Source organism: Oncorhynchus mykiss, chromosome 13 (assembly GCF_013265735.2).
Source record: "Oncorhynchus mykiss isolate Arlee chromosome 13, USDA_OmykA_1.1, whole genome shotgun sequence".
In the NCBI taxonomy this organism is placed as follows: domain Eukaryota; kingdom Metazoa; phylum Chordata; class Actinopteri; order Salmoniformes; family Salmonidae; genus Oncorhynchus; species Oncorhynchus mykiss.
In genome coordinates, this window is record NC_048577.1 from 67,772,183 (window position 1) to 67,798,314 (window position 26,132).

Consider the following 26,132-nt stretch of genomic DNA (forward strand, 5'->3'; position numbering starts at 1 on the left):
CCTTAATGCAACCACTGTGTCAAATTTCAAAAACACTCTACGGAAAAAGCAATAATCTGAGACGGCAAAAAATAAGAATATTAGCCGCCATGTTGGAGTCAACAGAACCAGAAATTACAATAATATAAATAAATTAAAATAAATTAAAAGATCAATTATAATATTTGTGATAAATATTCCCTTACATTTGATGATCTTCATGAGAATGCACTCCCAGGAATCCCAGGTCCACAATGTTTGTTTTGTTTGATAATGTCCGTTATTTATGTCCAAATACATCCTTTTGTTAGCGCGTTTGGTATACATATCCAAACGCTCGTTCAGGTCATTTATAGGTCAGTTATATTACAGGTCGAAGAAACATTTCAAACTAAGTACAGAATCAATCATTAGGATGTTTTTATCATACATCTTCAATAAGGTTCCATCCGGAGAATTCCTATGTGTCTTGAGGAGCAACGGAACGCAAGTGGATATCATGTGGAATGCGCATGACCAGGAAATGGCTCTCTGCCAGTAAGCTGACTCATTCCCCTCTTATTCAGTCCCACAACACAGTAGAAGTCCCATTCAAGTTTCTATAGATGGTTGACATCTAGTGGAAGCCCTAGGAAATGCAAATTCATTCATATCCCAATGGTTGCTAATTTACCAACCTCAGATTTCTCACTTCCTGTTTGGATTCCTTCTCAGTTTTTTGCCTGCCATATGAGTTCTGTTATACTCACAGACATCATTCAAACAGTTTTAGAAACGTCGGAGTGTTTTCCATCCAATACTAATAATAATATGCATATATTAGCAACTGAGACTGAGGAGCTGGCCGTTTACTCTGGGCACCTTTCATCCAAGCTACTCAATACTGCCCATGCAGCCATAAGAGGATATTATCTGACTGTATAAACGTGTAAATGTTTTCATAGTGCATTACAGACTGGTGTGACTGATTATATTATTATTGGTATTATTGATGGTATAATTTATGTTGTCTCTCTCTCTCTAAATTAATCACAACACATCCCTGCTGCTACTTGATGAGGTCACTAGATGTTGTGTTAAGGCTGCTACAATATCATTTAGTTACACAGCTACTTTAGCTGTACTTTAGCTACAGCTTTTAAATGTTATAAAACAGCATTCAACATGAGGCAGACAGCTCTTACTTTTCTCCAGTGTGTCAGCAAGCTCCTTCTGGTTCATTTTCCTCAGGATGTGCAGTGTGATCTTCAGAGCCCCCTCTCTGGCACTGCTCTCCTGCTTCTCATCTTCAGCATCCACCACTTCCTTATCCTGCTTCTGACTCTCAAAGCCTTCTGGGAGTTCTGGACTAAGAATTCTCTTGAACATCTTCATCTCGTTCTTCACAAATCTAATAATATTCTCTTCAAGCAACTGAAATAAATCAAGTAAATAAGTTAAGCAAGAGAATAAATGCTTTCTCATCAACACATTAATGAATGATTGACAGATCAACTTTACTTCAGGTAAACAAAAACAAATGTTCATAACAGGACCACATACACTGAATATGGAGGCCAGGTCTGTTTGATGACTCTGGGAAGACTGACCACTGAGAATCTCTGACTCTGATCTCTCCTGTTGGTTTCTGTGGACAAAACATGACATTACATATCTTCATCCACGGAGTACACACACACACACACACACACACACACACACACACACACACACATTATGAAGACAACAAAGATAAATAGGAAAATGGGAGAGGAGAAATGACTAGAGACAGTGTTGTTTAACTCACTGACCATGACCCATGAGTTCTTCTTACCTTTGTTCAGTAGAAAAGTCTCCCTCTCTAAACTCTATAGGACGATCCATAGACCAGTCACTCTTCATGGACACACAGCTGGGAACAGGGGAGGCTGGTCTCTCCTGCTTGATTGGTCTTCAACACAACAGAGACAAACATTACATCTCTCATCTGCCCTGCCTCAGATGAGACTAAGTGGTTGTGAATCGTTAGAAACTTTAACCATCACTTAACCCTCCTGCTGTTCTGGTCGAAATGGACTGATTTTCAAGTTCTCTCTCTGAAAAATGTTGTTCATTTAATCTGATTGTTATAATCTGAACAAACAAAATACATTTGGATGATTTTCATAACATTTTGGGTGTTTTATTTAACTCTTGTACAGCTGGGGTCACGGTCAAAAATGACTGGTCATTAGAAATGAATGGGTGAGACTACAATTAGAGTATAACATTTAGTTCAGGCACATGACCATTCATCAGATGGATACACTTCCTCTCCACATGCATGTGTGTTTGAACACACACACACACACACACACACACACACACACACACACACACATACACACACACACACACACACACACACACACACACACACACACACACACACACACACACACACACACACACACACACACACACACACACACACACACACACACACACACACACACACACACACACACACACACACACCTCCTCACTCCCCTTCTTGGCTTCCATGACATCCCCCACGGGAACCTTTCCCCAATAGAATAATTCCCCCCAGGAAACACACCTGTTGGCATTCTCACAAACAATCTCAACATTGTTTCAACAGTATATATATTTTCTCACAGGTCTGGTATATAAAGCTTTTTTTGAGGCCTTGGTCCCATTTCATTCTGTGGCGGTACAATGACTATATACTGTATGTGAGGCTCTTGATAATATCTTTGATCATGACACTGGTGAGGAGGAGAGAGGCCTTGTTAAACTTTGACACAAAGTAGTATGTGATAAATAGTACAATATGTTTCATCTGAGTATTTGTTACAGTCAAAATAATCCATACATTATGCTTTTTTTTAAACTAAAAAACAAGTTGTATGAGCTCAGGTCAATGAGGCCTACAGGTCATAAACAGCAAATAGAAACTTGTAATGTTCACAAGAACTTAAGTTGATTAAAAGATCTAACAACATTAGGTGATAATATATGTATTATTATGGATTTATAATCAGCTATTATCGGGTGGTCATTTTGGAACATAACAATGTGCCAAATCTGTGATTTAATGCATTTTTATTGGGTAAGCATTAGAATTAGCCCCCTCAGTATCTGAAGCTATGGGTGGTAATGTTTATCTCGGAGCTGATCCGTCATCAGTATTGTGAACTAATTATAATGTTGAGGAAAGATTTGAATGTAGAAAACTGATCTGAGAGCAGCGCTCCCTTTCTTTAGATCCTATCAGTATTGATAAATGCTTCGCCAGACCTGATACCTTGTTGTGCTGCTGATCCAGTTTCTACCGGTCTGACTGATGATATGAACTCTGACCTGTTCACCAGACGTGATACCTTGTTGTGCTGCTGATCCAGTTTCTGCTGGTCTGACTGAGGATATGAACTCTGACCTGTTCACCAGACGTGATACCTTGTAGTGCTGCTAATCCAGTTTCTACTGGTCTGCCTGAGGATATGAACTCTGACCTGTTCACCAGACGTGATACCTTGTCCAGAAATTGTAGTTTCAACTCCCTCCCTCCCTCCCTCCCTCCCTCCCTCCCTCCCTCCCTCCCTCCCTCCCTCCCTCCCTCCCTCCCTCCCTCCCTCCCTCCCTCCCTCCCTCCCTCCTTCCCTCTCTCTCCCTCCCTCCCTCCCTCTCTCTCCCTCGTCCTCTGAATGCTCAACTATGAAAAGCAACCTGACATTTACTCCTGAGGTGCTGACCTGTTGCAACCTCTATAACCACTGTGTTTATTATTTGAGAGCCTGGTTCCTCTCTACCCAGCACACCCAGAAGAGGACTGGCCACCCCTCAGAGTCTGGTTCCTCTCTACCCAGCACAGCCAGAAGAGGACTGGCCACCCCTCAGAGCCTGGTTCCTCTCTACCCAGCACAGCCAGAAGAGGACTGGCCACCCCTCAGAGCCTGGTTCCTCTCTACCCAGTACAGCCAGAAGAGTGGTCATTTCTCTTTAGGGGCTGATCCATCATCAGTATTGTGAACTAATTATAATGTTAAAGGAAAGATTTGAATGTAGAAAACAGATCTGAGATCAGCGCTCCCTTTCTTTCCATCCTATCAGTATAGACACACGCTCCAACAACACAACTGTTTTGGGAGACTCATGTTACATCTTCGGCCGCTGTAGGAAAGATGCATCTTAAAACACTCATATGCCTAAATTCCATCGCTCTCAGGAAACCGTCCACAGAGACACTTACAGTACAGTTGCAATATCTAAATTTGATAATCCTGTGAGACTTGATTTACCCTCATGAATGATTTATCAACCCCTTCAAAAATGTCCATGAATTGTAGTCAACATAATAATGAATATTTCCTGTTGCTTCAGGAGTAATATCCTGCTTTGAGAAACTAAGTCAAATTAAGATATGGCATCTGTGAGTGCATCTAAAGATAGGTGAGACAGGCTTATATCACAGTCTAATAATCAGGATAAGAACGTTCCATTCCAGCTAAACTATTTATATATATATATATTTTATATAGATAGTCTTCGAAATAAAAGTATGTAATTGACAGTAATGCAAATGAATACATATAGTAGAATTATGCCATACCTTTATTTTGAAGGCTAACCACAAAGTCCACTGTTGTGCCTTATCCTTATTGTGCCTAATCCTTATTGATGTTATTTAATTATAAATGAGGGTTATTTTAGATGACACCTAGCTAGCTAACTGAAGCTACTCAAACAGATGTTATTTAATTATAAATGAGGGTTATTTTAGATGACACCTAGCTAGCTAACTGAAGCTACTCAAACAGATGTTATTTAATTATAAATGAGGGTTATTTTAGATGACACCTAGCTAGCTAACTGAAGCTACTCAAACAGATGTTATTTGTATCTTTTTTGACACGTAAAAACGGCATAGAAATCCTGGTCGAGAAAAAACTGAACAAATGAACAACGAAACAGCACAGCAGGTAGATGAAAGAAAAATGTTTTGATGATGTTTTACTGGTAATGGGGACATATGTAAATAACTTTTTGGTCAGTGTGTGTGTAACCTTTATTTATCAAGGCAAGTCAGTTAAGAACAAATTCTTATTTACAATGAAGCACGGACAAGGCTGGGTCAATTGCGCCCCACTATGGGACTCCCTATCACAGGCGGATGTGATACAGCCTGGATTCGAACCAGGGACTTGTTGTGACGCCTCTTGCACTGAGATGCAGTGCCTTAGACCGCTGCGTCAGTGTGTGTGTGTTAACTACATGTATTTAACTGTACTAGAATGCTTTAAAGGCTGCTAAAATTATAAATATTGGTTATTGGCATATATGACATATATTAATTATTGCCTAAAATTAATAAAAAAATGAGTGAAACAGTTTTCCTTCTAAAAAATGGTAATTAGGTGTATTGAATGGGAATGGTGTGGTCGTACCACAACAACAGAGTGCTGTGAGCGTATAACGATCATTACAAATAATCTCATAAATAGACCGCTGATTGGTCAGCTCTGCCAAAGAGCCAACATGACATCATGTTCTATGAGGAAATAGCAGCATTTTTTAAACGGTCGGATTGAGATTCAAGTTTGAGTCGGGGTTGTTTAAGTATTTTTCTCCAATTTATGCTATGACCACAAATATGAGTAAAGGACTTGTCAACCACATTATTTGGGTATGAGTTAACAGAATATAAACTTTTAGAAGTTAGATTTGTAAAACCTTGTCTGTTTTGTGCCCTGGGATTTGTAGAACCTGTGTTTAACATTTTGAACAAAAACACACTATTTGTATCAATACCAGGAGTATTTACCCTGTGACTAGATACCCGGTATATACCAGGAGTATTTACTCTGTAGTTAGATACCTGGTATATACCAGGAGTATTTACTCTGTGATTAGATACCTGGTATATACCAGGAGTATTTACTCTGTGCTTAGATACCTGGTATATACCAGGAGTATTTACTCTGTGATAGATACCTGGTATATACCATGAGTATTTACTCTGTGATTAGATACCTGGTATATACCAGGAGTATTTACTCTGTGATTAGATACCTGGTATATACCATGAGTATTTACTCTGTGATTAGATACCTGGTATATACCAGGAGTATTTACTCTGTGATTAGATACCTGGTATATACCAGGAGTATTTACTCTGTGGTTAGATACCTGGTATATACCAGGAGTATTTACTCTGTGATTAGATACCTGGTATATACCGGGAGTATTTACTCTGTGCTTAGATACCTGGTATATACCATGAGTATTTACTCTGTGATTAGATACCTGGTATATACCAGGAGTATTTACTCTGTGATTAGATACCTGGTATATACCAGGAGTATTTACTCTGTGGTTAGATACCTGGTATATACCAGGAGTATTTACTCTGTGATTAGATACCTGGTATATACCAGGACTATTTACTCTGTGTTGAAGAAATGTCTCCCTTGTTGCATGTAATTGGCAGTATCATAGAGTGGACTCTTCATGGACAGACTGCTGTCTCTCTGTGAATACATACCTGGTATATACTATAGATACCTGATATGTACCATGAGTACTACTTACCCTGTAAATGCAGAAAAGTCTCCATCTTCACAATCATAGAAATGGTCCATAGACCCGTCACTCTTCATGGACAGACAGCTGGGTGAGTCTGGTCTCTCCTGATGGATTGGGCTTCAACACAACAGAAACAGACCTTCAGTCTCTAGTCTAATGTAGACTAAAGATGATGATGTCATGTCACTGATACCAGGTCAGAGACAACATATGTAGTTAATAAAACATGCCAAGAGATTTATGTCTCCACATTGTCCCCACAGTGTCCCCACATTGTCCCCACAGTGTCCCCACATTGTCTCCACAGTGTCCCCACAGTGTCCCCACATTGTCCCCACATTGTCCCCACATTGTACCCACAGTGTCCCCACATTGTCCCCACAGTGACCCCACAGTGTCCCCACATTGTCCCCAAGTGTCCACACAGTGTCCACACAGTGTCCCCACATTGTCCCCACATTGTCCCCACAGTGTCCCCACAGCGCCAGTGTCCCCACAGCGCCCCCACAGTGTCCCCACATTGTCCCAACAGTGTCCCCACATTGTCCCCAAGTGCCCACACATTGTCCCCAGAGTGACCCCACAGTGACCCCACAGCGCCCCCAAGTGTCCCCACAGTTCCCCCACAATGACCCCACAGCACCCCCACAGTGTCTCCACAGTGACCCCACAGCACCCCCACAGTGACCCCACAGCACCCCCACAGTGTCTCCACAGTGACCCCACAGCACCCCCACAGTGACCCCACAGTGCCACCACAGTGCGTTGTTGAACATCCTAAAGGTTTCAGATCAGTGGTTTCCAGCCTGGTGTTCCGAATGTTATTATATATTTTAAATTAAAATACAACATTGTAACTATTGGGAACTAATGGTATTATAAGCAATTGGAGAGTTTCATTCCAAAACACGATATATCCATTTTCAGAAAAGTTGGTAAATTAGCTTTTATTGTTTAAAGATATATATATATATCTGCCTCACTCTCAGAGAAATCAGTAGTACTGCTAGGTTTTATACAGTAATAATATATATCTGCCTCACTCTCAGAGAAATCAGTAGTACTGCTAGGTTTTACACAGTAATAATATATATCTGCCTCACTCTCAGAGAAATCAGTAGTACTGCTAGGTTTTATACAGTAATAATATATATCTGCCTCACTCTCAGAGAAATCAGTAGTACTGCTAGGTTTTACACAGTAATAATATATATCTGCCTCACTCTCAGAGAAATCAGTAGTACTGCTAGGTTTTACACAGTCAAATGTGACCGACGGGCTCATGTCACAAAATTTGAGATGTGTATTTCACATAAGATAAAAGTAGAGACTACAGTTGAGGAACAATGGGAAAGTAATTCTGCTTTGAAAAATGATAAACTTGTAACCTCACTTAGACAAAATGACCTTTGAATGTTTTGGTTCCTACTGGAGAGCTCTTCTTTGTCTACAGGGCTGTTATTTTGGCAGATAATGTCACCCATCTAAATAAATATATATATAATTAACTAAATGTATGTTGTTTTGTTTTTGGTTGATGTCAGTTTCATTGTTTGCTAAGCTATAAATTGTTATTTTGTGGTAAAGTGGTAAAATGAACTACAAAATGTTATATCTTGCAATTCTTACGACTTTAGTAAGGAATTACACATTATGCAGTACTACTGCAGTTACTACATAATTCCAATAGATGGAAGCATAAGACCACAAATGACATTTCAGAAGATTAGTTTAGTTTTCTCCCTGGATACACCACCACTCCCCTCACAGGAAAACTCCTGTGTGCTTCTTCCTGTCCCTTTCCACACTGCTAACACAAGAGGGCTTCTTCCTGTCCCTTTCCACACTGCTAACACAAGAGGGCTTCTTCCTGTCCCTTTCCACACTACTAACACAAGAGGGCTTCTTCCTGTCCCTTTCCACACTGCTAACACAAGAGGGCTTCTTCCTGTCCCTTTCCACACTGCTAACACAAGAGGGCTTCTTCCTGTCCCTTTCCACACTGCTAACACAAGAGGGCTTCTTCCTGTCCCTTTCCACACTGCTAACACAAGAGGAAGGACTGAACAAGCATTTAACAGATTACTGTGAAGTAATATAATGATGATTCATGTTTATTATTACCTGGTTTTATGCTCATGTTTTAATTTTATACTTAATTAATATAATGATTATCAATAAGCCTGAACATTTATTCAGTCGTCTCTGGTTGAGAAAAACGTATTTTCATAGTACATTCATTGTCAAATTCATCAACCTCAAAAATTAATCAACTCTCGCTAGTAGTCAACTCAGCCCCGCTAAAAAGCTTGTGTCGTCACTCTGCCTTCTCAAGGGGCATGTTGAGGTTAATTTGCTAACAGCGAGGTTTGCATGATGTAATTTATTGACGGGCTGGAAGTCGCACTCTTGTCTTTTCTATTCCGAGGTTGTTTACTCTCAATATCAGATATTAAGATGATTTTTATAATGAATGTATACTGAGGTTGAGGTTCTGACTAGTGATAATTTACCCGGGGTTCAATACCTGCTATAATCACTATACTAAAAGCAACACAGCCCATAAGATAAATAGCTAACTAAAGAAATAAGTGACCATTTTAGAAAATCATGGGACATATAGTCTGTGGTTGTATGTATGTATGCTATTTTATGTCAATTATATTGCTATTTGTTGCCTATAACTGATGCTTCGTGGTCATGTGCTGCCATCTATTGAAAATATTTAGCAATTAAAAGTTATTAATTCACCTACAGACATTGGTGATGCAGCTGAGAAATAAAGTGTATTTTTCTTGTTCATTCCTTAGATCAGTCTCAAACCTGCCCCATCTATCACACGCCAATTCAAACTGGTCCAAACCACATTTGAAAAAATAAAACTAATGTGTCTTGTTGATCAAGTGTTCTGCCTTGCAATAATTAATATAATAAAATAACTAAACAATAAAAGCAAAATGCTGAGACAGGTTTTGAATAACAAAATAATCTAAATGCTATTTAGTACAATAATGGTATTTACTAACATAATAATATTTCTAAATAGTTTCTAAAAGTGTTCTAGGCTACCCTACCCTAAAACTAGGGTGTCTATGAAGATTTCAGTGCAAATCAAATTACCCAGCAGCCATTCAGAAACAATGTCGTAAAAAAATAAATGAATCTTATTTTAAAAATTTATTCAGTTTTAAAATCGGCCACATCTTGAAAAAGAGGACATGCTGTAATAATAGTAATTTAATAAAGATATACCCATCTAAAATCTATTAACTGATAATAATAGTAATAATAATTTAAGATATACCCATCTAAAATCTATTAACTGATAATAATAGTAATTTAATTAAGATATACCCATCTAAAATCTATTAACTGATAATAATAGTAATAATAATTTAATAAAGATATACCCATCTAAAATCTATTAACTGATAATAATAGTAATAATAATTTAAGATATACCCATCTAAAATCTATTAACTGATAATAATAGTAATAATAATTTAATAAAGATATACCCATCTAAAATCTATTAACTGATAATAATAGTAATAATAATTTAAGATATACTCATCTAAAATCTATTAACTGATAATAATAGTAATAATAATTTAATAAAGATATACCCATCTAAAATCTATTAACTGATAATAATAGTAATAATAATTTAATATAGATATACCCATCTAAAATCTATTAACTGATAATAATAGTAATAATAATTTAATATAGATATACCCATCTAAAATCTATTAACTGATAATAATAGTAATAATAATTTAAGATATACCCATCTAAAACCTATTAATTAAAAATCTGAGAACAGTAATATTGAAGGTACCCATGAGCAACCATTTCTGATGAAAAAACAAATGTGATGCATTTTGGAAATAAACTCTTAATAATTATTTCAAAAATTGTCATCTCACCTCTTAGCTTTGGTGTCATGTTCCCCAGAGAGACACATTTTAGAGGCAGAGGCCCCCTCCTCTCTCTCCTCAGAGAGACTCATTTTAGAGGCAGGTCCCCCCTCCTCTCTCTCCCCAGAGAGACGCCTTTTAAAGGCAGGTCCCGCCTCTCTCTTCCCAGAGCGACTCATTTTAGAGCACTGACCCCTAAACAGAGATCCAACATGTTGGTTGTGGTTAACACAGTGACAACTAAACAGAGCTCCAACATGTTGGTTGTGGTTAACACAGTGACAACTAAACAGAGATCCAACATGTTGGTTGTGGTTAACACAGTGACAACTAAACAGAGATCCAACATGTTGGTTGTGGTTAACACAGTGACAACTAAACAGAGATCCAACATGTTGGTTGTGGTTAACACAGTGACAACTAAACAGAGATCCAACATGTTGGTTGTGGTTAACACAGTGACAACTAAACAGAGATCCAACATGTTGGTTGTGGTTAACACAGTGACAACTAATTATTGAATGTCAAGTGTTGTCATTTATTAATTATCTCTTAGAAACATTTACTAACAGACATAGAAACAGTCAGGTGATTTAATGCATCACATGAATATGCAGTTATGAAATGTCATCTCCATGGTAACTGTGAATTTTAATAATAATAATAATAATAATAAGTCACTGTTTGTTAAGGTAGTTCTAGACAGTACAGCAACAACAATAATAATAATAATAAGTCACTGTTTGTTAAGGTAGTTCTAGACAGTACAGCAACAATAATAATAATAATAATAAGTCACTGTTTATTAAGGTAGTTATAGACAGTACAGCAACAACAATAATAATAATAATAATAATAATAATAAGTCACTGTTTGTTAAGGTAGTTATAGACAGTACAGCAACAATAATAATAATAATAATAATAATAATAATAATAATAAGTCACTGTTTGTTAAGGTAGTTATAGACAGTACAACAACAATAATAATAATAATAATAATAATAAGTCACTGTTTGTTAAGGTGGTTATAGACAGTACAGCAACAATAATAATAATAATAATAATAATAATAATATTAATAAGTCACTGTTTGTTAAGGTAGTTATAGACAGTACAGCAACAATAATAATAATAATAATAATAATAATAAGTAATTGTTTGTTAAGGTAGTTATAGACAGTACAGCAACAATAATAATAATAACAATAATAATAATAAGTAATTGTTTGTTAAGGTAGTTATAGACAGTACAGCAACAATAATAATAATAATAAGTCACTGTTTGTTAAGGTAGTTATAGACAGTACAGCAACAATAATAATAATAACAATAATAATAATAAGTAATTGTTTGTTAAGGTAGTTATAGACAGTACAGCAACAATAATAATAATAATAAGTCACTGTTTGTTAAGGTAGTTATAGACAGTACAGCAACAATAATAATCATAATAATAAGTCACTGTTTATTAAGGTGGTTATAGACAGTACAGCAACAATAATAATAATAATAATAATAATAATAAGTCACTGTCTGTTAAGGTAGTTATAGACAGTACAGCAACAATAATAATAATAATAATAAGTCACTGTTTATTAAGGTGGTTATAGACAGTACAGCAACAATAATAATCATAATAATAAGTCACTGTTTATTAAGGTAGTTATAGACAGTACAGCAACAATAATAATAATAATAAGTCACTGTTTGTTAAGGTAGTTATAGACAGTACAGCAACAATAATAATCATAATAATAAGTCACTGTTTATTAAGGTAGTTATAGACAGTACAGCAACAATAATAATCATAATAATAAGTCACTGTTTATTAAGGTGGTTATAGACAGTACAGCAACAATAATAATAATAATAATAATAATAATAAGTCACTGTTTGTTAAGGTAGTTATAGACAGTACAGCAACACAAGGCCATGTCTCACACTTATTTGAATGTAGAGTAGGAGTAGTAGCAGGGTAGCCTAGATTTTAGAGCGTTGGACAAGTAACCGGAAGGTTGCAAGTTCAAATCCCCGAGCTGACAAGGTACAAATCTGTCGTTCTGCCCCTTAACAGGCAGTTAACCCACTGTTCCTAGGCCGTCAATGAAAATAAGAATTTGTTCTTAACTGACTTACCTCGTTAAATAAAGGTTTAAAGAAAATGTAGACAGAATAATGTATAGTAGTGAGAGTTTTCATCAAGTAAGTTATGTTATATTATGTAAAGTAGACTAGGTTATAATGTATAGTAGTGGGTTGTTAGTGATATGTAGATGTTATATTATGTAAAGTAGACTAGGTTATAATGTATAGTAGTGGGTTGTTAGTGATATGTTATATTATGTAAAGTAGACTAGGTTATAATGTATAGTAGTGGGTTGTTAGTGATATGTTATATTATGTAAAGTAGACTAGGTTATAATGTATAGTAGTGGGTTGTTAGTGATATGTAGATGTTATATTATGTAAAGTAGACTAGGTTATAATGTATAGTAGTGGGTTGTTAGTGATATATAGATGTTATATTATGTAAAGTAGACTAGGTTATAATGTATAATAGTGGGTTGTTAGTGATATGTTATATTATGTAAAGTAGACTAGGTTATAATGTATAGTAGTGGGTTGTTAGTGATATGTTATATTATGTAAAGTAGACTAGGTTATAATGTATAGTAGTGGGTTGTTAGTGATATGTAGATGTTATATTATGTAAAGTAGACTAGGTTATAATGTATAGTAGTGGGTTGTTAGTGATATGTTATATTATGTAAAGTAGACTAGGTTATAATGTATAGTAGTGGGTTGTTAGTGATATGTAGATGTTATATTATGTAAAGTAGACTAGGTTATAATGTATAGTAGTGGGTTGTTAGTGATATGTAGATGTTATATTATGTAAAGTAGACTAGGTTATAATGTATAGTAGTGGGTTGTTAGTGATATATAGATGTTATATTATGTAAAGTAGACTAGGTTATAATGTATAGTAGTGGGTTGTTAGTGATATATAGATGTTATATTATGTAAAGTAGACTAGGTTATAATGTATAGTAGTGGGTTGTTAGTGATATGTTATATTATGTAAAGTAGACTAGGTTATAATGTATAGTAGTGGGTTGTTAGTGATATGTAGATGTTATATTATGTAAAGTAGACTAGGTTATAATGTATAGTAGTGGGTTGTTAGTGATATGTCGATGTTATATTATGTAAAGTAGACTAGGTTATAATGTATAGTAGTGGGTTGTTAGTGATATATAGATGTTATATTATGTAAAGTAGACTAGGTTATAATGTATAGTAGTGGGTTGTTAGTGATATATTATATTATGTAAAGTAGACTAGGTTATAATGTATAATAGTGGGTTGTTAGTGATATGTGATGTTATATTATGTAAAGTAGGCTAGGTTATAAAGTATAATAGTAGTTTGTTAGTGATATGTAGATCAAGGTCTATACCTCAGCTATAGCCTATATATCATAGATGACCAGCCTAAACATGTTCAGATCAGTTCAGGTCGGTTCACATAATAGTTGATGATTAGTTGAATCAGGTGTGTAAGTGCTGGTAACAACAAAAGGATGGAGAAACCCTGAGATAAACATAAAACCATATAATTGAAAAGCTCCTCCACCAGCTTTACCAGACGTGTTACTGATAACATGTAGGACTACTGATTAGTTTACACTTTGAAAACTGCTGTCTGTCAGCAACTCAACTCAAGTAGCAGTTCTACTAACTAGTAATATCTCATTCCAGGTATTAATTATCTTATTCTGTCCATTAGAATAGATTATTGTTCAGAAATACTTACTTTATTTTTCAATAATCTCCATGTAGTGTTTTCTGCTCTGTCGTCTCAAAATGGATCCTGAACAAAAGAACAACTTTACTTTCTGTTTCAGCTCAGCCACCTCCCCTCCCTGATAATAAAGTGTTATATTGGTATCTTCCACTAGATGGCAGTAAACACCTGCGGTAACTAGATTTTACAACTATGTGTTCTGTTTCAGCTCAGCCGCCTCCCCACCCTGATAATAAAGTGTTATATTGGTATCTTCCACTAGATGGCAGTAAACACCTGCTGTAACTAGACTTTACAACTGTGTTCGGTTCTATACAGGCAGTGTCCCAGAGTTGGAGTGCTGATCTAGGATTCATTATGATCTAGGATCAGGGCCCCCTCTCCATGTAATCTGATTCATTATGATCTAGGATCAGGTCCCCCTCTCCATGTAATCTGATTCATTATGATCTAGGATCAGGTCCTCCTCTCCATGTAATCTGATTCATTATGATCTAGGATCAGGTCCCCCTCTCCATGTAATCTGATTCATTATGATCTAGGATCAGGTCCTCCTCTCCATGTAATCTGATTCATTATGATCTAGGATCAGGTCCCTCCTCTCCATGTAATCTGATTCATTATGATCTAGGATCATGTCCCCCCTCTCCATGTAATCTGATTCATTATGATCTAGGATCAGGCCCCTCCTCTCCATGTAATCTGATTCATTATGATCTAGGATCAGGTCCCTTCTCTCCATGTAATCTGATTCATTATGATCTAGGATCAGGTCCCTCCTCTCCATGTAATCTGATTCATTATGATCTAGGATCAGGTCCCTTCTCTCCATGTAATCTGATTCATTATGATCTAGGATCAGGTCCCTCCTCTCCATGTAATCTGATTCATTATGATCTAGGATCAGGTCCCCCTGTCCATGTAATCTGATTCATTATGATCTAGGATCAGGTCCCCCTCTCTATGTAATCTGATTCATTATGATCTAGGATCAGGTCCTCCTCTCCATGTAATCTGATTCATTATGATCTAGGACCAGGTCCTCCTCTCCATGTAATCTGATTCATTATGATCTAGGATCAGGTCCCTTCTCTCCATGTAATCTGATTCATTATGATCTAGGATCAGGTCCCTCCTCTCCATGTAATCTGATTCATTATGATCTGGGATCAGGTCCCTTCTCTCCATGTAATCTGATTCATTATGATCTAGGATCAGGTCCCTCCTCTCCATGTAATCTGATTCATTATGATCTAGGATCAGGTCCCCCTGTCCATGTAATCTGATTCATTATGATCTAGGATCAGGTCCCCCTCTCTATGTAATCTGATTCATTATGATCTAGGATCAGGTCCTCCTCTCCATGTAATCTGATTCATTATGATTGTTTTGTCTCATGTCTCTTTATATTCATGTAGCCTGGGGGAAATGTAATCTGATTCATTATGATCTAGGATCAGGTCCTTCTCTCCATGTAATCTGATTCATTATGATCTAGGATCAGGTCCCCCTCTCCATGTAATCTGATTCATTATGATTGTTTTGTCTCATGACTCTTTATATTCATGTAGCCTGGGGGAAATGTAGCTGTATTGAAATCACCTTGTTTTATAACCTTCTTTGTTGCTCAGTGGTACTTCAGTTGTCCTGACAACGCCCACTTCTTTCACACAGTAATGCTCCAGCATCCACTCAGAGATTATGCATCTAATGCATTCCTCAAATACTGCAGAGTTGTTAAGCAAGTCCCTGAGATCGTCCTGTTCAACCACATGTATTAGTTTATTTGTCGGATGAAACCTGAGGGGACTGTAGTGGGTCATAATGCATCAACATGGTTCTGAGGTCCTCAACAATGTTATTCTGTACCGTAGCTGGGATGCAGTGTTCTTTCCTGGTTTACTAAATAACAAGACAGATATTGTTTTAGAGACGTTCAATTAGCTGCTCAGTGTTGATCTCTGTGTCTTGAACATATTCAGCCTCTGGCAGACTCTCTACATCGCTCATGTCATCTTCAATGGGATCAGTCCCAGTCTCATGTCATCTTCAATGGGATCAGTCCCAGTCTCATGTCATCTTCAATGGGATCAGTCCCAGTCTCATGTCATCTTCAATGGGATCAGTCCCAGTCTCATGTCATCTTCAATGGGATCAGTCCCAGTCTCATGTCATCTTCAATGGGATCAGTCCCAGTCTCATATTCATCATGAGGGCAATTCTCATCTAAGTTGAAAAGATCCTATCAGGACAGGTATAAAGTCTTCTTGATATAACTGTCCTGTTAGAGTTGTAGGTAAAGAGCCTATCAGGGCAGTTATAAAGTCTTCTTGATATAATTGTCCTGTTAGAGTTGTCAATAAAGAGCCTATCAGGACAGTTATAATGTCTTCTTGATATAATTGTCCTATTAGAGTTGTAGGTAAAGAGCCTATCAGGACAGTTATAATGTCTTCTTGATATAATTGTCCTGTTAGAGTTGTAGGTAAAGAGGCTATCAGGACAGTTATAAAATCTTCTTGATATAATTGTCCTGTTAGAGTTGTCAGTAAAGAGCCTATCAGGGCAGTTATAACGTCTTCTTGATATAATTGTCCTATTAGAGTTGTAGGTAAGAGCCTATCAGGACAGTTATAAAGTCTTCTTGATATAATTGTCCTGTTAGAGTTGTCAGTAAAGAGCCTATCAGGGCAGTTATAAAGTCTTCTTGATATAATTGTCCTGTTAGAGTTGTCAATAAAGAGCCTATCAGGGCAGTTATAAAGTCTTCTTGATATAATTGTCCTGTTAGAGTTGTCAGTAAAGAGCCTATCAGGGCAGTTATAAAGTCTTCTTGACATAATTGTCCTGTTAGAGTTGTCAATAAAGAGCCTATCAGGGCAGTTATAAAGTCTTCTTGATATAATTGTCCTGTTAGAGTTGTAGGTAAAGAGCCTATCAGGGCAGTTATAAAGTCTTCTTGATATAATTGTCCTATTAGAGTTGTAGGTAAAGAGCCTATCAGGACAGTTATAAAGTCTTCTTGATATAATTGTCCTGTTAGAGTTGTCAATAAAGAGCCTATCATTACAGTTATAAAGTCTTCTTTATATAATTGTCCTGTTAGAGTTGTCAATAAAGAGCCTATCAGGGCAGTTATAAAGTCTTCCTGATATAATTGTCCTGTTAGAGTTGTAGGTAAAGAGCCTATCAGGACAGTTATAATGTCTTCCTGATATAATTGTCCTGTTAGAGTTGTCAATAAAGAGCCTATCAGGACAGTTATAAAGTCTTCTTTATATAATTGTCCTGTTAGAGTTGTCAATAAAGAGCCTATCAGGGCAGTTATAAAGTCTTCTTGATATAATTGTCCTGTTAGAGTTGTAGGTAAAGAGCCTATCAGGACAGTTATAATGTCTTCTTGATATAATTGTCCTGTTAGAGTTGTAGGTAAAGAGCCTATCAGGGCAGTTATAAAGTCTTCCTGATATAATTGTCCTATTAGAGTTGTCAATAAAGAGCCTATCAGGGCAGTTATAAAGTCTTCTTGATATAATTGTCCTATTAGAGTTGTCAATAAAGAGCCTATCAGGGCAGTTATAAAGTCTTCTTGATATAATTGTCCTATTAGAGTTGTCAATAAAGAGCCTATCAGGGCAGTTATAAAGTCTTCTTGATATAATTACATGTTAGGGAGCTTTAATCCTCCCTTCTAAGTCTTTGTCTGTAAACTAGCTTGGTTTATCCTGGCCCTTTTAATATTCCAGATTAATCATGTTGTCTCTGGTGTTGAAGGAGTAGGCAGGTATGGACAGTGGAAACATTAATCATGTTGTCTCTGGTGTTAAAGGAGTAGGCAGGTATGGACAGTGGGAACATTAATCATGTTGTCTCTGGTGTTAAAGGAGTAGGCAGGTATGGACAGTGGAAACATTAATCATGTTGTCTCTGGTGTTAAAGGAGTAGGCAGGTATGGACAGTGCAAACATTAATCATGTTGTCTCTGGTGTTAAAGGAGTAGGCAGGTATGGACAGTGGAAACATTAATCATGTTGTCTCTGGTGTTAAAGGAGTAGGCAGGTATGGACAGTGGAAACATTAATCATGTTGTCTCTGGTGTTAAAGGAGTAGGCAGGTATGGACAGTGGAAACATTAATCATGTTGTCTCTGGTGTTAAAGGAGTAGGCAGGTATGGACAGTGGAAACATTAATCAGGTTGTCTCTGGTGTTAAAGGAGTAGGCAGGTATGGACAGTGGAAACATTAATCATGTTGTCTCTGGTGTTAAAGGAGTAGGCAGGTATGGACAGTGGAAACATTAATCATGTTGTCTCTGGTGTTAAAGGAGTAGGCAGGTATGGACAGTGGAAACAATCATGTTGTCTCTGGTGTTAAAGGAGTAGGCAGGTATGGACAGTGGAAACATTAATCATGTTGTCTCTGGTGTTAAAGGAGTAGGCAGGTATGGACAGTGGAAACATTAATCATGTTGTCTCTGGTGTTAAAGGAGTAGGCAGGTATGGACAGTGGAAACATTAATCATGTTGTCTCTGGTGTTAAAAACCTGTTAGAGATAGGGCTGACTACTGCCCCCTTTGGAGGAATTGCGTGCCCATAGTAAACTGAAAAGAAATCTGTCCAAAATTGCTAATATATGCATATAATAATTATTATTGGATAGAAAACACTCTAAAGCTTCTAAAACCGTTGGAATTATGTCTGTAAGTATAGCAGAACTCACAGGGCAGGCATTCTTCCAAACTAGTTTTGGGATCATGAAAGTTGGGGCAACTTTGACGTGATCGCCCCCACCCTTCCCAACCAGCTATGGATCTGGGGACACTTTCTATGTCTTCCACTAGATGTCCTCATTCTGTAGAGCGTTTAATCGTTCAAATCCCGCGAGTTTTGGCCCTATGGGAGTGAATTGAGTGCGTGAATTGGTCCCATCCATTCCTTTGTTCCAGCACTCCGGAGGAGAACTAACAATGACCGGTTTAATTGAAAATTGTTTTGTACGTTTAGAACATCCTAAAGCTTGATTCTGCACTTAGTTTGACCTGTTTAGTCGACATATAATATGTAATTTTGAAGTTTTGATGCGCAACTTTTCGGGACCAGAGGACATTTTGGGAGCATTTCAGCTGATATTGTTAGCAGATGCTAATACAAAGACACAAGACTTGAAACCAAACAATGTTTTGGGTAAGTATGAACCCTTCCAGTACATTCTAAACGAAGACCATCAAAGGTAAGGGAATATTTATGCTGAAATTGTGTGTTTCTGTTGACTCCAACATAGCGGAGAAATATTGCTTATGTCTGAGCGCCGTCTCAGAATATTGAATAGTGAGCGATTTCTGTAACGTTAAAAAGAAATGTAACAAAGCGATTGCATAAAGAAGCAGTGTATCTTTCTAACTATATGTAGAACATGTATATTTAGTCAAAGTTTATGATGTCTATTTACGTTATCTTGCGGCGCTATCTATATTTTCTGCTGACATTTTTCAGTATTTTCTGAACATGAATTCAATGTAAATGGACATTTATGGATATAAATGGCATATTATTGAAAAAAAATTTTTTTAGTGTGTAACATGTCCTATTACTGTCATCTGATGAAGATTTTCAAAAGGTTAGTGAATGATTTATTTTTTAATCCTGCTTTTATAATTTTATATTTTCTGGGACAAAATGGCTGCCTCTTGTCTTGGTTTCGGTGGTGGTCTAATATAAATATGTGGTGTGTTTTCGCCGTAAAACATTTATAAAAACCTGACATGCTGGGTAGATGAACAAGGTGTTTATCTTTCATTTGAGCTATTGGACTTGTTAATGTGTGGAGGTTAAATATTTCTAAGAATATTTTTGCGTTCCAGCTGAACGTGGGAGGGGTCGTTCTCAAAAGGGATGGTGTGTATTCTCTCCTTCGTTTTCTCCTTTGTGGAAACATTGTCAATAGCTTTGACTGTTGAATCGGATATTAGGTCTTACCTATACAACTATAAGCCCAGGGGTCGTAAATCCCTAGTTAACATCTTATTTGCCGGTTGTGTCAGAGAGCTTTTAAAGACAATAATATTGTTAATCTCACGCCACTATTTTCTCGCCTAGAACCTCTTGTCTATAGATTTGGCTTTTATCCCATTCCTCTAGATTTTGGTTTCCCTCTCCTCCTCCTCATTTGGACTTTATTTCAGTACTATTTGTTGAATCGGAACGATGGTCAATACTCCCACAATTCAATTTACCATTCAAGTTATCTTGTCCGCATAGAATTCCCTTCCTGTCTCCCCACGCCTAGTTAATATCCTATTCGTACAAGATCACCGTCCTGTCCCCCAGCACCTATTTAATGATGGAATGAATTGTTTATTCATTTTTAGGATGGATTGTTAGAATTATTATGAATAAATGAATAAACAATATACCCATTTAAAATAGAACTGTAAGTAAGTAAACTTATACTCTGTTTTATTATATCTGATTAACAATATGAGTTCATAAGGTGGGATTGTGAGACACGGACAAGGAGTAATTAAAGGTAATGAACACCATTCCAACTAGGAAGAAACTAATGGGTTGTGGACTGTGTAAACACATAAGGTAGTTAACCTATGGTTGAACCTACGGAACTGAGCTCTGGGGTTTTTAGATAAGACAGTGAGTTCATTCCTAAGTTTTCTGTTAATTAGAACTGTCAGCTCAGTGGTGATCGATAATGTTGAGGGGTCAAAAGTTACCTGGGAGTGTGTTAGTAAGTTAGAATGAACTTTTCACCTCACTTTGTCCCTGTCGAGAGGAGGGGATTCTGTTAAAACAATGAAATGACGTCATGTTTTGTATATAAACTGTTGCTCGTGGTGAAGTGGCAGCGCGCTCCGAGAATAAATTCTGTTACCTATTATTGAAAAGACTGGTCTTCGTCTATTTTATGCAAACAAGAATCTTACAAATTCTTATAAAATAGATTAATTCAATTAATGAAAACACATTGGCATCATTAAATTACAGTAATAATTTTACACAGTAATAATATATATCTGCCTTACTCTCAGTGAAATCAGTAGAACTGCTAGGTTTTACACAGTAATAATATATATCTGTCTCATTCTCAGTGAAATCATTAGTACTGCTAGGTTTTACACAGTAATAATATATATCTGCCTCACTCTCAGTGAAATCAGTAGTACTGCTAGGTTTTACACAGTAATAATATATATCTGTCTCACTCTCAGAGAAATCAGTAGTACTGCTAGGTTTTACATAGTAATAATATATATCTGACTCACTCTCAGAGAAATCAGTAGTACTGCTAGGTTTTACACAGTAATAATATATATCTGCCTCACTCTCAGAGAAATCAGTAGTACTGCTAGGTTTTACACAGTAATAATATATATCTACCTCACTCTCAGAGAAATCAGTAGTACTGCTAGGTTTTACACAGTAATAATATATATCTGCCTCACTCTCAGTGAAATCAGTAGTACTGCTAGGTTTTACACAGTAATAATATATATCTGACTCACTCTCAGAGAAATCAGTAGTACTGCTAGGTTTTACACAGTAATAATATATATCTGCCTCACTCTCAGAGAAATCAGTAGTACTGCTAGGTTTTACACAGTAATAATATACATCTGTCTCATTCTCAGAGAAATCAGTAGTACTGCTAGGTTATACACAGTAATAATATATATCTGCCTCACTCTCAGAGAAATCAGTAGTACTGCTAGGTTTTACACAGTAATAATATATATCTGCCTCACTCTCAGTGAAATCAGTAGTACTGCTAGGTTTTACACAGTAATAATATATATCTGCCTCACTCTCAGAGAAATCAGTAGTACTGCTAGGTTTTACACAGTAATAATATATATCTGTCTCATTCTCAGAGAAATCAGTAGTACTGCTAGGTTTTACACAGTAATAATATATATCTGCCTCACTCTCAGAGAAATCAGTAGTACTGCTAGGTTTTACACAGTAATAATATATATCTGTCTCATTCTCAGAGAAATCAGTAGTACTGCTAGGTTTTACACAGTAATAATATATATCTGCCTCACTCTCAGAGAAATCAGTAGTACTGCTAGGGTTTACACAGTAATAATATATATCTGCCTCACTCTCAGAGAAATCAGTAGTACTGCTAGGTTTTATACAGTAATAATATATATCTGCCTCACTCTCAGTGAAATCAGTAGTACTGCTAGGTTTTACACAGTAATAATATATATCTGCCTCACTCTCAGTGAAATCAGTAGTACTGCTAGGTTTTACACAGTCCAATGTAACAAATAAATATGTTTTTAGTAAAGAACTGTGGAAGTGGATGGCAATGGAATGGTGATGGAATGGTAATGGAATGGTGATGGAATGGTGATGGAATGGTGATGGAATGGTAATGGAATGGTGATGGAATGGTAATGGAATGGTGATGGAATGGCGATGGAATGGTGATGGAATGGTAATGGAATGGTGATGGAATGGTGATGGAATGGTAATGGAATGGTGATGGAATGGTAATGAAGGGGCTGAATAATTTTGCGCGCCCAATTTTTCATTTTTTGATTTGTTAAAAAAGTTTGAAATATCCAATAAATGTCGTTCCACTTCATGATTGTGTCCCACTTGTTGTTGATTCTTCACAAAAAAATACACTTTTATATCTTTATGTTTGAAGCCTGAAATGTGGCAAAAGGTCGCAAAGTTCAAGGGGGCCGAATACTTTCACAAGGCACTGTATATATATAGTAGCAGTAGTAGTGGCTAGTACTGATAGAGAGATGAGACCTGGGTTCTATCAGGTGGTCTATATATATATATATATATATATATATATATATATATAGTGGCAGTAGTAGATGGGGGGTGTATATGGAAGTACATTGGCCTACAGTGTGTGTATTAGAGCTCCCAGTCAGGATTGTAGTGAGGCACAGATCTGGGAAAGGGTACCAAAATAATTATGCAGCATTGAAGGTCCCCAAGAACACAGTGGCCTCCATCATTCTGAAACGGAAGTCGTTAGGAACCTCCAAGACTCTTCCTGAAGCTGGCCGCCCTGTGAAACTGAACACTTAGTGGAGAAGGGCCTTGGCCAGGGAGGTGACCAAGAACCCGATGGGAGATTGGAGAACCTTCCAGAAGGACAACCATCTCTGCAGCACTCCACCAATCAGGCCTTTATGGTAGAGTGGCCAGATGGAAGCCAGTCCTCCGTCAAAGGCACATGACAGTCCGCTTGGAGTTTTCCAAAAGGCACCTAAAGGACTCTCAGACCATGAGAAACAAGATTCTCTGGTCTTTTGAAACCAAGATTTAACTGGTTTGCTAAGCAAACTGAATGGTAAGCATCACATCTGGAGGTAACCTGGCACCATCCCTACGATGAAGCATGGTGGTGACAGCATCATGCTGTGAGGATGTTTTTCACAGGATACCTGTATCCGTAACACTAAGCATCACATCTGGAGGTAACCTGGCACCATCCCTACGATGAAGCATGGTGGTGGCAGCATCATGCTGTGAGGATGTTTTTCACAGGATACCTGTATCCGTAACACTAAGCATCACATCTGGAGGTAACCTGGCACCATCCCTACGATGAAGTATGGTGGTGGCAGCATCATGCTGTGAGGATGTTTTTCAGCTGCAGGGACTGGGAGACTAATCGGGATTACGGGTAAGATGAACAGAGCAAAGTACAGAGAGATCCTTGATGAAAACCTGCTCCAGAGCGCTCAGGACTTCAGACTTGTGATTAAGGTTGACCTTCCAACAGGACTACGCCCTAAGCACACAGCCAAGAAAACGCAGGAGTGGCTTCTGGACAAGTCTCTGAATGCCTTTGAGTGGCCAATCCACAGCCCAGACTTGAACCCGATCAAACATCTCTGGAGAGAACTGAAAATAGCTGTGCAGCGACGCTCCCAATCCAACCTGACAGAGCTTGCGAGGATCTGCAGAGAAGAATGGGAGAAACTCCCTAAATACAGGTGTGCCAAGCTTGTAGCATCATACCCAAGAAGACTCAAGGCTGTAATCATTGCCAAAGGTGCTTCAACAAAGTACTGAGTAAAGGGTCTGAATACTTATTTAAATGTGATATCTAAGTTTTTTTAAATAAAAAATGTTCACACATAAAATAAACAGTTTTTGCTTTGTAATTCTGTGTTATTGTGTGTAGATTGATGAGGGGAAAAACACATTTAATCAATTTTAGAATAAGGCTGTAACGTGACACAATGTGTAAAAAGTCAAGGGGTCTGAATACTTTCTGAATGTTGCTGTATATCAGTATATTAGACTCTCTCTCTCTCTCTCTCTCTCTCGATGCAGTGATGTTGTTTTCATCACTTCTGGTTTAACACTGCCATCAAGTGGTGATTGTCCAAACTGCACCACTGTTAAGATAGAGAAAGTGAGAGATAGAGAGAGCAGAGAATGTGGGAGAGAGAGGAGAGAGAGAGCAGAGTGTGTGGGAGAGAGAGAGAGAGCAGAGAGTGTGGGAGAGAGAGAGCAGAGTGTGTGGGAGAGAGAGAGAGAGCAGAGTGTGGGAGAGGGAGCAGAGAGAGAGAGCAGCGTGTGGGAGAGAGAGAGGGAGCAGAGAGAGAGAGCAGCGTGTGGGAGAGAGAGAGGGAGCAGAGAGAGAGCAGAGAATAGAGAGAGAAGAGAGAGAGAGCAGAAAGAACAGAGAGAAGAGAGAGAGCAGAGAACAGAGAGAAGAGAGAGAGCAGAGAACAGAGAGAGAAGAGAGAGAGCAGAAAGAACAGAGAGAAGAGAGAGAGCAGAGAACAGAGAGAGCAGAGGGAGAGAGAGCAGAGAACAGAGAGAGCAGAGAACAGAGAGAAGAGAGAGCAGAGAGAGCAGAGAAAAGTGAGAGAGCAAAGAGAGCAAATAGAGAGGGCAGAGTGAGAGAGAAGAGAGCAGAGGGAGAGAGAAGAGACCAGATAGGGAGAGAGAAAAGAAAGAGAGAGAGCAGAGAGAGAGAGAGCAGAGGGAGAGAGAGAGAGAGCAGAGAGATAGAGAGCAGAGAGGAGAGAGAGAGAGAGCAGAGAGCAGTGTGAGAGAGGAGAGAACAGAGAGAGAGCAGCGAGAGAGAGAGCAGAGGGAGAGAGATAGCAGAGAGAGCAAGCAGAGAGCAGGCTGAGAGAGCAGAGAGAGAGCGAGCAGAGAGCAGGCTGAGAGAGCAGAGAGAGAGCGGAGAGCAGAGAGAGCAGAGATAGTGAGAAGAGAGAGAGAGCAGAGGGTAGGGAGAGGGCAGAGAAAGAGAGAGAGAGCAGAGAGGAAGAGCAGAGAGCAGATAAAATAGAGAGCAGCAGAGCAGAGAGTAGAGAGAGCAGAGGGAGCAGATGGAGAGAGAGAGCAGAGAACAGAGAGAATAGAGATAGCAGGGAGCAGAGAGAGCAAAGGGAGAAAGAGAGAGAGAGAGAGCAGGGAACAGAGAGAGAGCAGAGGGAGTGAGAGAGCAGAGAACAGAGAGAGCAGAGAGAGCAGAGGGAGAGAGAGAGCAGAGAACAGAGAGAGCAGAGGCAGAGAGAGAGCAGAAAACAGAGAGACGAGAGAGCAGAGAGAGAGCAGCAGAACAGAGAGAGCAGAGAACAGAGAGAGAGCGCAGAGAGAGAGCAGAGGGAGAAAGAGAGAGAGACAGAACATAGAGCAGAGAACAGAGAGAATAGAACAAAGAGCAGAGGGCGAGGGTGCAGAGACAGAGAGTGAGCAGAGAGCAGGCTGAGAAAGCAAAGAGTGAGAGAGCAGAGAGCAAAGAGAGAGAGCAGAGAGGGTAGAGAGAAAGACCAGAGAGTGAGAGAGCAGAGAGAGAGCAGAGAGAGCAGAGAAAAGAGAGAGCACAGAGAGCAGAAAGAAAGCA

At 38.0% G+C, this 26,132-nt stretch overlaps 2 protein-coding genes across 2 annotated transcripts in view; both read right to left on the reverse strand.

Annotated features, from left to right (window-relative positions):
• Window positions 1-26,132, reverse strand: part of LOC110515254 (NACHT, LRR and PYD domains-containing protein 12) — a 184,199-nt gene that overhangs the window by 86,673 nt on the left and 71,394 nt on the right. The gene's annotated exons all lie outside the window — the stretch shown is intronic.
• On the reverse strand, window positions 280-14,616 carry LOC118938470. The gene is made up of 6 exons (XM_036942510.1): window positions 14,282-14,616; window positions 10,473-10,658; window positions 6,550-6,660; window positions 1,793-1,909; window positions 1,522-1,606; window positions 280-1,392 (listed from the first exon to the last, which is right to left on the reverse strand). Exons 2-6 carry the CDS (start codon window positions 10,640-10,642, stop codon window positions 1,105-1,107), a joined length of 771 nt encoding a protein of 256 aa, XP_036798405.1. The 5' UTR covers window positions 10,643-10,658; window positions 14,282-14,616; the 3' UTR covers window positions 280-1,104.

Bases quoted from the DNA above. Each gene is read 5' to 3' on its own strand.
- LOC118938470 (XM_036942510.1), bottom strand. From the start codon at position 10,642: ATGAGTCGCTCTGGGAAGAGAGAGGCGGGACCTGCCTTTAAAAGGCGT. The intron at 1,910-6,549 runs GTAAGTAGTACT...GTTGTGTTGAAG, and splicing joins GACTTTTCTGCATTTACAGG to ACCAATCAAGCAGGAGAGAC. The intron at 1,607-1,792 runs GTAAGAAGAACT...TTTTGTCCACAG, and splicing joins GACTTTTCTACTGAACAAAG to AAACCAACAGGAGAGATCAG.